Source organism: Geotrypetes seraphini, chromosome 1 (assembly GCF_902459505.1).
Source record: "Geotrypetes seraphini chromosome 1, aGeoSer1.1, whole genome shotgun sequence".
Taxonomy (NCBI): domain Eukaryota; kingdom Metazoa; phylum Chordata; class Amphibia; order Gymnophiona; family Dermophiidae; genus Geotrypetes; species Geotrypetes seraphini.
Genome location: NC_047084.1, coordinates 148879887 through 148896454, shown reverse-complemented (window position 1 = coordinate 148896454; position 16568 = coordinate 148879887). Strand labels below are relative to the sequence as shown.

Genomic DNA, 16568 nt, shown 5'->3' with positions numbered 1-16568 from the left:
AATATACATTTTGTATTTTTCTTTTACTTATTTTGCTGTTTCTGAAGTCTTGGATCCAGAGGAGGACTTGAGCATAAATAGTTAAATGCTATTTTCTTTATTGTTTGAAAAATCAAATTAAGTAGACTATTATTGCTTTCTGTACAAGTGCAATACTTGAAACATAAGTTGAAAATTAATAAAGATATAGGGCTCCTTTTACTGAGGTGCGCTAGCGGTTTTAGTGCACGCTTAGCGTGCGCTACAATGCCGCGCACGCTAAACCCTAACACCTTCATAGAGCTTGCGTTAGTATTTTTCGTTTAGCGCGCGGTTTGTGCGCGCTAATCTTAAGCGCGCGCTAAACGCTGACACCTCCTTAGAGCTTGCGTTAGTATTTTTCATTTAGCGCACGGTTTGGCGCGCTAATCTTAAGCGCGTGCTAAACACTAACACCTCCATAGAGCTTGCGTTAGTATTTTTCATTTAGCGCGCAGTTTGTGTGCACTAATCTTAAGCGCGTGCTAAACGCTGACACCTCCATAGAGTTTGCGTTAGTATTTTTCATTTAGCGCGCAGTTTGTGCACGCTAATCTTAAGCGCGCGCTAAACGCTAATACCTCCATAGAGCTTGCGTTAGTATTTTTCATTTAGTGCGTGGTTTGGCGCGCTAATCTTAAGCGCGTGCTAAACGCTAACATCTCCATAGAGCTTGCGTTAGTATTTTTCATTTAGCACGTGGTTTGTGCACGCTAATCTTAAGCGCGTGCTAAATGCTGACACCTCCATAGAGCTTACGTTAGTATTTTTTGTTTAGCACACGGTTTGTGCGCACTAATCTTAAGCGCGCGCTAAAAACACTAGCGCACCTTAGTAAAAAGAGCCTATAATTACAAAAAAAAAAAAAGTTTGGAGTTGTGGAACAAATTGTCTGAGTTTCCCTTATTTTCTTTGGGGAAATTCGCTTTGATATACGAGCGCTTTGGATTACGAGCATGCTTCTGGAACGAATTATGCTCGCAAACCACGGCACCACTGTATATTTAGATCAGGGGTCTCCAAAGTCCCTCCTCGAGGGCCGAATCCAGTCAGGTTTTCGGGATTTCCCCAATGAATATGCATTGAAAGCAGTACATGCACATAGATCTCATGCATATTCATTGGGGAAATCCCGAAAACCTGACTGGATTCGGCCCTCGAGGAGGGACTGTGGAGACCCCTGATTTAGATAGATGTTTCTCCCTGGAATTGTTTGAATGTTTCCCCCTCTTGAAAAGATTTCACTTGAACAAAGCTTAAGCTACAGTTGGGCTTTGCTATGCTTTCAGATGAGCAAATTAGAAAGTCAATGAAGTGGCCAGTTTGCACTGCGGTTGCTTAGCTGCTTCCTGTTGCTCTTTTGTGGCATATAATTGTGATGTGGCGGTAAATCAGGGCACTTTTATAATGTGGTTAAGGTGTGCAGTGAAAGAAGATATGTGAGGTCTCTCTGCCCCCCCACCCCCACTCCCCGGGAACCCAGATGTCTGCTCGTGTTTTGGAAGTTGAAACGAATTCCCTCATTCTCATAAGCAGGTGATGGAATTGTGGCAACGTACCCCCTTGATGTGCAAATGTCAGCGTCTGCTCTGTTTTCGTTCCAGATGCTGTCTATGACGTCATCACCATGGGAGCCCCGGCAGCACATTTTCAGGGATTTAAGCATGGCGGCCTTCGGAGACTGCTGAGTAGATTTGAATTGGAAAAGCGCAAGTAAGTACTGATCCGACAACCGAGGCATGCAGACCCAAAGCAGGTAGATGTGTGTGTGTGTGTTGTCTGCCAGTCGTACAAGGGTAATTAATAAAAACCAGCAGTTGTGAAGGTCATGTTCCAGAGCAACAAAAAAGAAATCCAACCAAATCTGCAGGAAAACCACCGGAACAGGAAAACCAAACAAAAACTGCAGACAATATGCACGATGCAGGCATGAATTTATTGTACTAAAGTTAAAATTTACCAACCAAGAGACCCGACACGGTCCGTGTTTCGGACAACACGCCTTTGTCAGGGGTCCATGGTAAATAAGGTATAAAATATACCGCATGAAATGAAGATAACAACAAAAGCCTGACTGTTGAATACGCCAAAAACGCTGCCAGAAATAAAGCCACTCACAAGTGGAAAAAGTTCCAGACATCTGCATACTGTTCTCTGGTCATCCTTTTTATTATGTTACTGCAGTATATATTGTGTTACAGAACCTCTTCCTATGCATACACGGTGGGTGGTCCCCGCACCGAAGGAGGTGCACTAAGGGCTCATGCGCTAATCTTGCACTAATCAGTGCTGATGCACTAACTAATTAGAGCATTGGATGTGATAATAGCGGTTAACATAGCTGATTTTTAAAAAAATGTTTGAACAGGTTCCTGGAGGAAAAGTCCATAGTCTGCTAAAGACCTGGGGAGGCCACTGCTTACCCTGGGATCAGTAGCATGGAAACTCACTACTATTGGGGCTCTGCCAAGTACTTGTGATCTGGATTGACCACAGTGCAAACAGGAAACTGGGCTAGATGGGCCATTGGTCCGACCAAGTATGGCTATTCTTATGTTCTTTTATATGCTGTCCCCATGCCATAAACGTGAATCCTCAAACACACGTTACAAAACCCCGTTCAACTCCCTAAGTTGCTGGCTTTGGGCTTCTAATGTTATAAAGACGTGGGGCTAGATTCACTAACTAAGCCCACCTTACCTTTCCGGTCCATGTCCAATCCGTGGCCAGGCACCTGATTCTACAACGTGTCCTCATGCTAATCAGGCCGATCGGCTGCACACCCCAAACCGACCACACGGATCGCTGGAGAGCAATCCTGACGCAGACCATCTTCTTTGCCTGTAGATGGTCTGCGCATGCTGTCTGCGCAAGGAAGAGCTGGAAACTTTTTTTAGGTCCCTCTGTGCACCTGGCTGGAGCCACTGCTTGTCATCCAAAACACGGAAGGTCTGACGAAAATAAGCTGGCAAGGTCTGCTTAATTTTCCCTGAAAGTGGCTCTATGCGTCAGTACATGGGTTTTTAAAAAAACCCAAATAGATGTGCAAAAATGGAGAAAAGTGAAATCCCTTCTGTCAGCGCCGCTCACCGCTTTGGGACTCCATCCTTTTTATATCTTTTTGAAGGTGCGGCCTCCAGAATTCTACACAATATTCTAAATGAGGTCTCACCAGAGTCTTATACAAGGGCATCAATACTTCCTTTTTCCTACTGGCCATACCTCTCCCTATGCACCCTAGCATCCTTCTAGCTTTCGCCGGCACCTTTTCAACCTGTTTGGCCACCTTAAGATCATCACATACAATCCCACCCAAGTCCCGCTCTTCCGTTGTGCGCATAAGTTCCTCATCCCCCTAAACTGTACCGTTCCCTCGGGTTTTTGCAGCCCAAATGCACGACCTTGCATTTCTTAGCATTAAATTTTAGCTGCCAAATTTCAGACCATTCTTCAAATTTCGCCAGGTGTTTCTTCGTGTTATTCACACCATCCGGCGTGTACAAGCGCCACATCATCTGCAGATTCGCGCGGCCTGCAGAGGAGCGCTGGTCGGCAGTAGCGATCCTAGCAGGCCACCGTAGCCTCAGCTGCACGTTCCCTCTGGCGCGGTCTCGCCCCTTCCTCTGACGTACGGGACCGCGCCAGAGGGAACGTGCAGCTGAGGCTACGGCGGCCTGCTAGGATCGCTACTGCCGACCAGCGCTCCTCTGCAGGCCGCGTGAACCTACAGATGATGCAACGTGCAGCTGTACTGTAATGCAAAAAATATCTAGTTTATATTTTATTGCTGCATGTGTATTATGTATCATTATTATAATAGTAATAATAGCAATAATAATAAACAATAGGATAGATGTAGAAACAGCGAAAAATGAAGGCAGATAATGACAATCTAGTCTGCCCAACCGTGCCATCCACTATCACCTCCGCTCCCTTAGAGATCCATATACAGTGGTACCTCGGTTTACGAGTGCACCGGTTTGCGAGTGTTTTGCAAGACGAGCAAAACATTTGCAAAATCGGTGCCTCGGAAACCGAGCATGGCTCGATTTACGAGCACCCCCCCCTGCAATCTGGCACCCCCCCTGCGATCCGGCACCCCCCCCGCCTCGAACCGGCACCCCCCTGTCACGATCCGACCCCCCCCCTCGACATGATTGGGCACCCCCCCCCCCGACACGATCCAACCCCCCCCGACACGATCCGACACCCCCCCCACCGACACAATTGGGCACCCCCCCGCCACTTCTTACCCTCATCTGGGCACTCTTGAAGATCGGCCCTCGTCTGCTGGGCCTTGAGCATCTGAGCATGCTCAAGGCCCAGCAGACGAGGAGTCCGATCTTCTAGAGTGCCCAGATGAGGGTAAGAAGCGGCGGGGGGGGGTGCCCAATTGTGTCAGGGGGGGTCGGATCGTGTCAGGGGGGTGCCCAATCGTGTCGGGGGGGGGGGTGGTCGGATCGTGGCGTGGGGGGTGCCAGTTTGAGGCAGGGGGGGTGCTGGATCGCGGGGGGGGGGTGCCTGATCGCAGGGGGGGCCTTCGAGGGGAGCAATGCCGGTTCTCGGGGGAGGGGGGGAACGCATCAAAGCGAGTTTCCATTATTTCCCATGGGGAAACGAGCATTTTGGATTACGAGCATGCTCCTGGAACGGATTATGCTCGTAATTCAAGGTACCACTGTACAGAAGTGTGATATAAGGACAAAAGTCTTTTTTATTTATTTTGTTTACATCCCAGAGCCGGCGTGGGGTTGGAGAGGTTGTAACCCTATACTTCTACTAAGGGCTCTTCTTACTAAGCTGCGCTAGCAGTTTTAGCGTGCACACTAGACGCTAACCTCAGCATTGAGCTGGCGTTAGTTTTTGGCGCGAGGTTAAGAACATAAGCATTGCCTCTGCCGGGTCAGACCAGGGGTCCATCGTGCCCAGTAGTCCACTCCCGCGGCGGCCCCCCAGGTCCTTGACCTGGAAGTGATCCTTTACCTAAACCTTTTATTCCCTAATCATTTAATATCCTGTATAGTAACCCTCTATCTATACCCTTCAATCCCCTTCTCCTTCAGGAAATCATCCAATTCCTTTTTGAAACCCAATGTCCTACCACCTCCTCTGGAAGCGCATTCCAGGTGTCCACCACCCTCTGAGTGAAGAAGAACTTCCTAGCATTTCTTCTCAATCTGTCTCTTTTCAATTTTTCTGAATGCGTCCTTGTTTTTGTTGTCCCCGCTAGTCCCTCTCCACCTTCTCTACGCCTTTCATGATCTTATAATACGTCTCTATCATGTCCCCTCTAAGTCTCCGCTTTCCCAGGGAAAAGAGCCCCAGCTTCTCTAGCCTTTCAGCATATGAAAGGTTTTCCATGCCTTTTATCATCCTTGTTGCTCTTCTCTGGACCCTCTCGAGTATCGCCATATCCTTCTTAAGGTTCGGCGACCAGTATTGGACGCAGTACTCCAGATGCGGGCGCACCATCGCCCGATACAGTGGCAGGATAACTTCCTTCGTTCTGGTAGTGATACCTTCTTTGACAATGCCCAACATTCTGTTCGCTTTCTTTGAGGCCGCTGCACATTGCGCCGCTGGCTTCATCGTTGTATCCACCAATACCCCCAAGTCTTTTTCCAGGTTGCCTTCCCGCAGTACCATCCCCCCCCCATCGCGTAGTTGTACATTGGGTTCCCTTTCCCTATGTGCAAGACTTTACATTTCTCTACATTGAAACTCATCTGCCACTTGTCTGCCCAGTCACTCAGTTTGTTCAGGTCCCTTTGTAGTTCTTTGCATTCCTCAACAGTTCTAACCCTACTGGAGAGTTTTGTGTCGTCTGCGAATTTTATAACTTCGCATTTCGTCCCTGACTCCAGGTCATTAATGAATATATTGAACAGCAGCGGTCCCAGCACTGACCCCTGCGGGACGCCACTCGTGACCCCTTTCCAGTCAGAGTAGTGTCCCTTTACTCCTACCCTCTGTTTCCTGTCCGCCAGCCAGTTTCTGATCCATCTGTGTATGTCCCCTTCCACCCCGTGGTTCCACAGTTTCCTTAGCAGGCGCTCATGGGGTACCTTGTCAAAGGCTTTTTGGAAACCCAGATATACAATGTCTATGGGGTCGCCTTTGTCCAATTGTTCGCTTATCCCCTCAAAGAAGTGCAGTAGGTTCGTTTGGCATGATCTTCCTTTATAGAAACCATGCTGGCTACTATAAAGGAAAGATCATGCGTGGCGTACCTTAGTAAAAGGAACCCTAAGTATCTAAAAAAAAAAATTTGGCCTGCGACTTAGCCTTTTTTCTTCAGATTTCGGCCCCTTATGCAGTTGAGTTTGACACCCCTGCCTTAGATCATACATATCCCGAGGCAAGCCCTAACGTTTTTGTATTGTGACTATTCAAAGCCACTGGCATTTTAGCCCTACAGGGACTTTTCCTCTTCACACACAGCCCTATAATACAATATATATACAGTGCTCCCCCCGGTCATTCGCGGTCGGCGATTCACGGTCCCAGTCATTCGCAGCATTTTCCGACCGCGAATGACCAGGCAGGAGAGGGCAGCCTGAGCGCCGGCGAGTGAAGGAAATCACTCGCGGTATGCTCCGACCCCCTTTTCCTGCACTAAAGTCGGGCCTCACCAATCAGGAGCTGCGTGTCAAAAAGATATAAAAAGGATGGAGTCGGTCCAGAGGAAGGCTACTAAAATGGTGCGTGGTCTTCGTCGTAAGGCGTATGGGGACAGACTTAAAGATCTCAATCTGTATACTTTGGAGGAAAGGCGGGAGAGGGGAGATATGGTAGAGACGTTTACATACCTACGTAATGTAAATGCACATAAGAACATAAGAATAGCCTTACTGGGTCAGACCAATGGTCCATCAAGCCCTGTTCTCACGGTGGCCAATCCAGGTCACTAGTACCTGGCCAAAACCCAAGGAGTAGCAACATTCCATGCAACCGATACAGGGCAAGCAGTGGCTTCCCCCAATCTTTCTCAATAACAGACTGTGGACTTTTCCTTCAGAAACTTGTCCAAACCTTTCTTTAAACCCGCTACACTATCCGCATGAGTTGAGTATCTTTCATTTGAAAGGAAACTCTGCAATGAGAGGCCCTAGGATGAAGTTAAGAGGTTATAGGCTCCGGAGTAATCTAAGGAAATACTTTTTTACGGAAAGGGTGGTAGATTCGTAGAACAGTCTCCCAGAAGAGGTGGTGGAAGCAGAGACTGTGTCTGAATTCAAAAAGACCTGGGATAGGCACGTGGGATCTCTCGGAGAGAAAAAGAGATAATGGTTAATGCGGATGGGCAGACTGGATGGGCCGTTTGGCCTTTATCTGCCATCATGTTTCTATGATATTAGCAGCCAACAGCCCACTGGGGTTTGTAATTGCAGCTCCTATCTCTCCTTATTGCCTTTAACGGAGTCCCCCTATGGAGCAATATCTTTTGGATTAACCCTTCGGAGTGCGTATTTCTCCCCCGAGTCCCCTCCCTGCATAAAGCATGTATTCATCCTTTTCCAGTGCTGAATCAAATGGGATCAGCAGAAGTTGTCAACGCTCTATAGTCACCAGATTTATAAAATACTCCAAGTGCACTGAGCCTTCAGCTAGAGAGATTTTCTGCAAGATTAGCAGCACCAGGGTCTATGCAAAGGAGACGGAGGAGAGAATTTATTTGCGAACTGTGTTACTGAGAAACTGTCTACTTTCATTTGAGCGTGGTAGAATTATGTGACGTGTGTGTCTACCTCTGAAAAGATACCAACCTATTCCTCTTTTGTACTTTTAAGTTTAAGAGCAATCATTCTCATCGGCCACAGAAATCACAGAAGTATACGGTAGAGAAATACAGAAGAATCAACGCTATCAAATCAAATAGGAGAAATGAAATGCTTAGCAACCCTGATGAAAGAGAATTACACACATACCTCCTAATTCTATATATCATATTTTTCGCTCCATAAGATGCACCTTTTCCACTAAAAAGGGGGTGGAAATGTGGGTGCGTCTTATGAAGCGAATACACCTCCCCCCCTGCCCCAGTACCTTTTTTTAACTGGCGGTGGTCCAGCGCTGTCTCCTGCTGGACGGCTGCGTTTCTCGTTGCAGAGCGGCGCACAACACAGGAGCGTGACCTTTGTGCTTCCTATCTGGTCCCACGCCGCTCCATGATTGGCTGCCATCAGTTCTCATGAATCGTGAGAACTGACGGCAGCCAATCATGGAGCGGCGCGGGACCAGGCTGTAAGCGCAAAGGTCACGCTCCTGTGTTATGTGCCACTCTGCAATGAGAAAGGCAGCCATCCAGCAGGAGACCGCGCTGGACCACCACCTTTCAAAAAAAGGTACTGGGGGGACTGCGGGCTGATTCAGGCTGCGGGCTTCGGGCTGCTTTGGGCTTCCCAGCACCAGACCACCAGAAGCACCTACATGTAGAGGAGGAAACCCCCCCCCCCCCCAAAAAAAAAAATTCTGAGCCAAATTTTTTTCTTGGTGTTTCCTCCTCTACATCTAGGTGCGTCTTATGGTCAGGTGCATCTTATAGACTGAAAAATACGGTATATTACCCAAAATTTGGCACAGAATTCAGTAAACGAATTAGTTGGTTGCTAAAAACCAATTAGCAGTTTTAATTGGAGTTATAACGTAAGAACAATTCAGAGTTCCCTTTAAGCTGAGTGGAAGTCCTCCACTTACTGTCCTGCCAGTAGGGGGTGCTGTTTCACTATCATTCTCCATAGTGAGGAATAGGCAACCTCTGCAGGGAACCTGCCTGTCCCTACCAATTGAAAGCGCAATATTGAAGCAACACCCCTTACTAACAGCAATGGAAGTAGAAAATTCCTGCTCGGCTTAGAGCAGTAGCTCCGAACCCTGTCTTAGAGGAACACCAGTCAGTTAAATTTTCAGAATAGGCCTGATGAATATGCATGAGAGATATTTGCATATAATAGAGGTGACAGGCATGCAAATCTGCCCCATGTATATTCATTAGGGCTATCCTGAAAACCTGACTGGCTGGTGGTCCTCCAGGACAGGGTTGGGAACCACTGGTTTAGACAGACCAGTTGTTGCAAAAGATCCATCAAGCCCAGCATCCTGTTTCCCACAGTGGCCAATCCAGTAAAAATTATATCCTGCTTATCCTAGAAATAATTAGTGGATGTTTTCAGGTCCCTCTTAATAATAGCTTGTGGACTTTTGTTTTAGAAAATGGTGTACACCTTTTTAAACCCTGCTAAGCTAACCACTTTTTTTTACCACATTCTCTGGCAACGAATTCCAGAGTTTAATTACATTTTGAATGAAGAAATATATTCTCTGGTTTGTTTTCTAGCTTCATTGCATGCCCCCTTAGTACTAGTGTTTTTGAAAAGAGTAAACAAGTGATTCACATCTACCCTTTCCATTCCACTCAGTATTTTATAGACCTCGATCATGTCTCTCCCGAGCCATCTCTTCTCCAAGCTTAAGTTAACTGACTCTTATTTTCACACTAATATATAGTTACGATGACATCTGCTTAAGCACTGTTCTAGAACACTGCACACCCAAAGTCACATGCAGCCAAAAGAGGATATTGGAGGGACATAGGTGGGTCAGAGGTGCTTCTGACATTTAGGTGCAGTGTTTTAGAATATCAGGGTTGCATGCCCAACTTGTGTGCCAGGATTTACACCAGTCTTCACCAAGAGTAAGTGCTCGGTACAGGAATCTGCTCTAAGCACTTATCTACAAAGGGTACGGGTTATCCAAAATACAGCCATCAGACTGATATTTAATCTGAAGAAATTCAATCATATATCGGACTATTATCAAATTCTGTCTCATAGGCAAAAATAACTCCACCAAGTACAAAATGCTGTTTTCAAAAATGGGTTTTTAACCCACACCACTGTGCACAAGAAAAGAGCAGACGAGCCTTGTTGGAATAATAATCCTTCACCACAGCGTTGTGGATTGGTTGAGACGTGATTTCAACATGAACAGCTGTGGGCCCGATTGCAAAGGTCTGTGAGCAAGGATGCCAGCTAGTGACGATAAGTTTAGCATTTTTCCTGTTCTTCTGTTGTTTTCTTGTGCACAGTGGTGTGGGTTAACAACCCATTTTTGGAAACAGCATTTTGTACTTGGTGGAGTTTTTTTTTTGCCTATGAGGCAGAATTTGACTGGCTTATAACCCGCTGGGTTGCCATCTGATATTGAAAGCATTTTTTTTTAATGCAGTTGAGGCTTTTTTCTCTACTATTAGTAAATGTGCTTCAGTGGGTATCTTCACCGCTAGGCTAATAACATTGATATATTTTCTGAGATTTATATGTCTCTGTCATATCTCCCCTCTCCCGCCTTTCCTCCAAAGTAGGCCGACTCCATCCTTTTTATATCTCTTTGAAGGTGCGGCCTCCAGAATTGTACACAATATTCAGTTATGTGTGCAACTGCAACATTTTAGAGCTCCTTTTACTAAGCTAGACCAGTGGTTCCCAACCCTGTCCTGGAGGACTGCCAGGCCAATCGGGTTTTCAGGCTAGCCCTAATGAATATGCATGAGAGAAATTTGCATATAGTGGAAGTGACAGGCATGCAAATCTGCTCCATGCATAGTCATTAGGGCTAGCCTGAAAACCCGATTGGCCTGGCGGTCCTCCAGGACAGGGTTGGGAACCACTGCGCTAGGCCTTAACGCCAGCATTGAGCTGGCGTTAGTTCTAGCCACGCAGCGCGCGGTAATTTCCTGCGTGCGCTTAAAGCGCTAGCGCACCTTAGTAAAAAGAGCCCTTAGTTGCAGACATTTAGACCAGCCATTGACCTGGTCAAAGCGGTTGAACTTAAATGCTGCCACAAAACTGCAGACTTACGCTAGTTTTCTATACAGTCAATTACGTGTGTAATTGACAATACAGAATATGCACTTAGCGAGTAGGATTGTAGCGCCTAATATTGGATTGGATTTATTACGTGATATACCTAACGTGACCATACGTCTCGTTTTGAACGGGACCATCCCGTTTTTAATTAGCTTGTCCCGTTGTCCTGAAGCACAGCTTCGGGATGCCAAAATGTCCCATTTTTGAGCAACCCACTACAGTGTTCTCCCTAGCGCAGGGGTGCCCAAAACGAAGGCAACGCGAGTTGATCACCCGGGAACTACACCTACACAGGAACAGATCAGGTGCGTGCAGCGACTGCACAAGCCTTCTCTCCCCCCCCCCCCTCCGATGTCAATTCTGGCTGGCCCGGAACTTCTTCTCTGACGTCAGAATTGACGTTGGGAGGTGGGAGGGGGAGGCTTGTGCAGTCGTTACACACACTTGGCCTGTTGCTGTGGCTTGGAGAACTTGGCGGCAGCTGGGGGGGTAGAGAGAGAGCGAAAGACAGAAAGAAAGGGGGGGCAGGGAGAGAGAAAGAAAGAAAGGGGGGGGCAGGGAAAGAAAGAAAGAATGCACAGTCAGAAAGAAGTGCAACCAGTGACTCACCAGACAAAAAGGTAGGAAAAGTGATTTTATTTTAAATTTAGTGATCAAAATGTGTCAGTTTTGAGAACTTATATCTGCTGTCTATATTTTGCACTATATTTGTCTTTTTTTCTATAGTTGTTACTGAGGTGACATTGCATATTTTAAAGTCATATACCTTGACCTCTTTGGACCCCCCCCCAAAAAAAATATATATATATATATATAAATGAAGATTAACATTTTCTCTGCATACAGTGTGATTTGTGTGTGTGTGGGGGGGGGTAATTTTATGGTTACCATTATGAATTAATAGGATATTGTGTGTACATGAAAAATGAATGGAAGAAATTGGGGGCGGGGTTAGGGCAGGACTGAAAATTAGTAGATGTCAGATGTCCCATTTTGAGGAAAAAAAATACATGGTCATGTTAGATATACCGCATATCTCAAAGTATTAAAGTGGTGTACAATAAAAAAAAACAACAACAACCAATATCCAAGACAAGAAAACAGTTGTACTATAGCTGACTACAGAGCTGTAAATAACACTAGCCAACACTCATTTTGGTGGCTGCTGATTCCAAAAATGGCACCGGTTTTCTCCCATCAGTTCTAGTTTTTGAAATTCAGAACATGTACCATATACCACTCTTCACTCTGCTTGCCCATTCAAAAATCAGGATATTTTAATGGAGTGTTCAAATTAATATCTTTTAAGCATGAATGAAACATGAAAAAATAAAAGAAAATTGTACAATATGAAAATGTACTTATTTCATACCAAAAGCACAAGTTTATGACTTGTACAATCTTTCCAGTCATTTGACACACAAGAAGCTCCATTTGTAAGACTTCCGAGAGTGGGATCTGCCAGGACAATCCCACATAAGATTCCTACCATAGTCTGTCGTCATGTGTGCATCCCATTTTCCTTGATATCTGGCTTCCATTGGTTTTATGTCTTGGTGAAATCTTTCACCTTGCTCTTTGCTTAAGTCACCAAGGTTCTCTGGAAAGCAATCTAAGTGACTGTGCGGATAATGGACTTTAACACTCATGTTACATCCAATCCTTTTGAAATGAAAGAGCATGTCCTCTACTAATTGTGAGTAGCTGTCTGCCTTCTTGTTGCCAATAAAGTTTTTCTCAAAAAGAACAAATGAAGACCAGGTACATAATTCGATTTCATTCACTGATGCTATGAAATGTTGATCTTCTAAAATTTCTGCCTTCTTTTTTTTCCATAGTAAGTCCACGTAACATATGGGATGGGCAGACTAGATGGACCATTTGGCCTTTTATCCGCCATCATGTTTCTATGTTTCTATTCAATGCATGAACTGTCTTTATTCAAAGCCTTTACAAATTGTTTCATCAGGCCTAGCTTTATATGTAGTGGTGGCAATATGATTCTCTCTCGTGCTACCAAAGGTTCATTGATTACATTTTGTCCTCCAACCATATATTCCCTTGGAAGCCAATCTTTTTATGCCCAATGTTCATGTTTGGCTCTACTGTCCCAAAGGCATAAATTCAAACATATCTAAGGAACTAGAGTTGATGTAATCTAATGCAATTTTTTGAATCAGCACCTCAAGTAACCCCAGGAACAGGTTAAAAAAAAACCCCAAGGCACCAATAATTTTTTTTTTATTGTCCTGTGTTATTGAACAATCAGCCTAGCAAAAGCTCACGTTGAAAATCCAAGTCTTCAGTACTTTGTGGAAGCCTAAATAGCTACCGTGTTTCCCCAAAAATAAGACCTACCCCGAAAATAAGCCCAAGCATGATTTTCGGGATAGGTCTTAATATAAACCCTACCCCCAAAAATGAGCCCTAGTCGCCAGCAGCAGCAGCGCTCTTCCCCCCCCCCCCCCCCCCCCGGCTGACCCATCTCTTCCTCCCATCCAAACCACGAGACCTAATGTACCTTAAAACAAACTGGAAGCATCAGCAGCAATGTAGACAGGCTCCTTCGCAGCCTGGACCATTTCTCTGCTGATCAGCCGGGGGGGGGAGTGATGGGGGGGATAGAAAGATGGGGGATAGGAGGAAGGGAGGGATAGAAGCTGCAAGGGATGAGAGGGAGGGATACAAGCTGCAAGGGTTCTGCTGCACAAGGTCTGAGCTGTCTTCGGGGGCGGATCGGATAGGTGTTGCGTGCTGCGTGCAGGCCTGACTCTGCTGCCAGTGTGTTGGGTGGGGCCATGGTTGCCTGGCCTGCGGTAGCGACTGGCGGGGAACGTAACAGGGTGGATCGGCAGCCCAGTAGGTGATGGCTCCTGGGTCATTGTCAGAGCTGCGCATCGAGCGATGGCAGGGAACTGGGATTCAAGGGGGGCCCATGTTTTATGGTGCGTTTGGGTGCCGGTCAGCGTGGGGGCGGCTGGCTGTGCCTCCATAATAATTGCGGTCCGGGCTGTCTTTGGGGGGGATCGGACAGGCGCTGCATGCTTCAAGCAGGCCTGACTGCTGCCGGTGTGTTGGATGGGGCCATGGCCGCCTGGCCTGTGTTAGTGGCTGGCGGGGAACGCAAGAGGGTGGATTGGCAGCCTCCGGGCTGGTGATGGCTCCTGGGTCAGCGTTCAGAGCTGCACGTCGAGTGACAGCAGGGAGCTGGGGTTCGAGGGGGGAGTCCCTGGAGTTGATGGTCATGTGCAGAGTGTTGGACACAGTCCAGCTCTGGGGTATGGCTCCTGCCATTTTCTGACCACCGGTGCTGTAGAGGTGCTGCACGTGGCTTTCGCGGGATCTTAGTGTGGGTGTCCTCACACCTGCTGTCGGGGTTGGCGCCTCCTCCAGGGGGCCTAGCTTAATTGGAGGCAGGGTGGAGGTTCAGTAATGGGCAGAGCAGGCAGATAACCCATTGTGGTGGGAGTACTGTGCGAGTTGCTGCTTCTCTTCTTTGCTGGGATTAAAAACAGGTAAAGGGGGGGGGGGGTCCTGCCTGCCTGTCTGCCATGTGCCCTGTCCACCTTGTACCCTGTCTTGGCCTACCATTAGACCACCAGAGGGGGGACACTGTACAGAGCCTGGCAAGGAGGGGCTCAGGGTGCAGAGCTTGGCAAGGAGTGTGGTGTTGGGCGCAGAGCCTGACAGGGATGGGGGACAGGTTGTAGAGCCTGGCAAGGAGTGAGGGGGGCTGTGTGCAGAGCCTGGGTTCAGAATGTTTTTTTTTTTGTTTTCCTCCTTTAAATCTAGGGTGCGTCTTATGGGCAGGTGTGTCTTATGGAGCGAAAAATATGGTAGTTGCAGGAAATATATTCAACAGTGATGATTCCAAATAGCAGAAAGCTTGCTTCCTAGTTGAGGTCAATTTAACCATTTGAAGTGAAGGAAGCTGAAGTAGATAAGCCTTTACTGTCTGTAGAACTAGACACACACTGTGTCTCTTGAGCCGAGACCCCTCCCTCTGTAGCTCCCACCTCTTCTGAAGAAACTTTCTGTTGAGGGGAGGGAAGGAAGGAGATGGTGCCCTTAGAGGGAAGGGAAGAAGAGAAGAGATGACGTTCTTGGAAGGGGAAATGGGAGGAAGAGAAGGGAAGAAAGAAGAGATAAGATTGTGCCTTTGGAGTGGAGGGAGGAATAAGAGAGAAAATTGTGTCCATGGAGGAGAGGAGATGGTGCCCATGGAAAGGAGGAGAAGGGAAGAAAGAAGAGATGAGATGGTGCCCATGGAGAGGAGAGGAATGAAACGGAAGAAAGAAAAGAAGAGTTAGAGCCTGGGGAGGGGAAAGGAAGAGAAACGGGAGATGGTGCCCATGAAGGGGAAGCAAAGGGAAGAGAAGGAAACTACACAGATTTCAAGAGGAAGAAAAATGGAAGGAAGTTGAACTTAAAAGACAGGGGGCAGGAAGTGAAGAAGAATGAAAAGAAATAATGTTATGGATAGGATGCTCTGGAAACAGAGTTCAGAGCACAGACAGAAGGAAGCAGAAGCAGGGAATAAGTGATTATAAAAATAAAATCACCAGACAACAAAGGTAAGAAAATTGATTTTATTTTCAGTTACTGAACTACTGTATGCCAGTTTTGAAAATTTACATCTGCTGTTTATATTTTGCACTGTACAAGAGGAAATGTGAGGGGGACCCTTTATGCGATTAATTATGTGATTAAAAATTTTAATCACAATCGTGTGATTAATAATTTTAATCGATGAATAGCCCTAATGAATATGCATGAGGCAAATTTGCATGCCCCACTCCATTCTTTGCAAATCTCATGCATATTCATTGCAGATATCCTGAAAACGACTGTCTAGGTGTGTTCCATGGACAGGGTTAAGAACCACAGTTTAAGTCAGGGGTGTCAAAGTCCCTCCTCGAGGGCCACAATCTAGTCAGGTTTTCAGGATTTCCCCACTGAATATGCATGAGATCTGTTAGCATACAATGAAAGCAGTGCATGCAAATAGATCTCATGCATATTCATTGGGGAAATCCAGAAAACCCGAATGGATTGCGGCCCTCAAGGAGGGGACTTTGAGACCCCTGGTATAGTACTATGGATTTTCTGCAGGATGAAACTTATATTTTCATGTATGATGAAGCACTATAAAAGAGCCTCTGAGTTAATTACTGCACGTGAGAGTATTTTTGATAGATGTTTTGACTTATTAATTCTCTCACAGCTGAACTGTCTTTTATAAAGCAGTCACCACTTATGCACCTATGTGCATCCCCTGCATAACATTCTACAATGAAATTAACTCTCCCTATGATTTTGAAGGTGGTATCCAGAGAGAAAACAGGAGACACGCAGATCCTAAAGAGCCACCTTAATGTGCTTTCTGAGCCATAGTCAGAGACGTGTTCATCGCCTGAAAGCAAAAGCACCATATGTACAAGTTTTGCATGAAATGAGATGTATATTTCATTTCACTGCCGTAAGATCTTCTTGAATGCCAAACTTGTTCTGATACTTTACTACTGGGTTTGGGGTTTGTTTGTTTTTTTACCATTACTGTAAAAAAAAAAAAAAAATTAACATTTTATACACTATTGATAATTTATAATCGTGTTAAATTTCACTTCTTATTTTCTCTGTTTCACATCAAGGACACATATGCTATTTTTGCTTTCAGGCAAT

The 16568-nt window shown here is 46.1% G+C and overlaps 1 protein-coding gene across 7 annotated transcripts in view; it reads left to right on the top strand.

Moving 5' to 3' along the window:
- The window catches only part of INPP4B (inositol polyphosphate-4-phosphatase type II B), an 812760-nt gene that overhangs the window by 489936 nt on the left and 306256 nt on the right, over positions 1–16568 (top strand). For all 7 annotated transcript variants that reach the window (XM_033939865.1, XM_033939855.1, XM_033939874.1 and 4 more), the window contains one exon: positions 1623–1731. In XM_033939865.1, coding sequence (XP_033795756.1) covers positions 1623–1731 — 109 coding nt within the window. The remainder of the gene's footprint in view (positions 1–1622; positions 1732–16568) is intronic.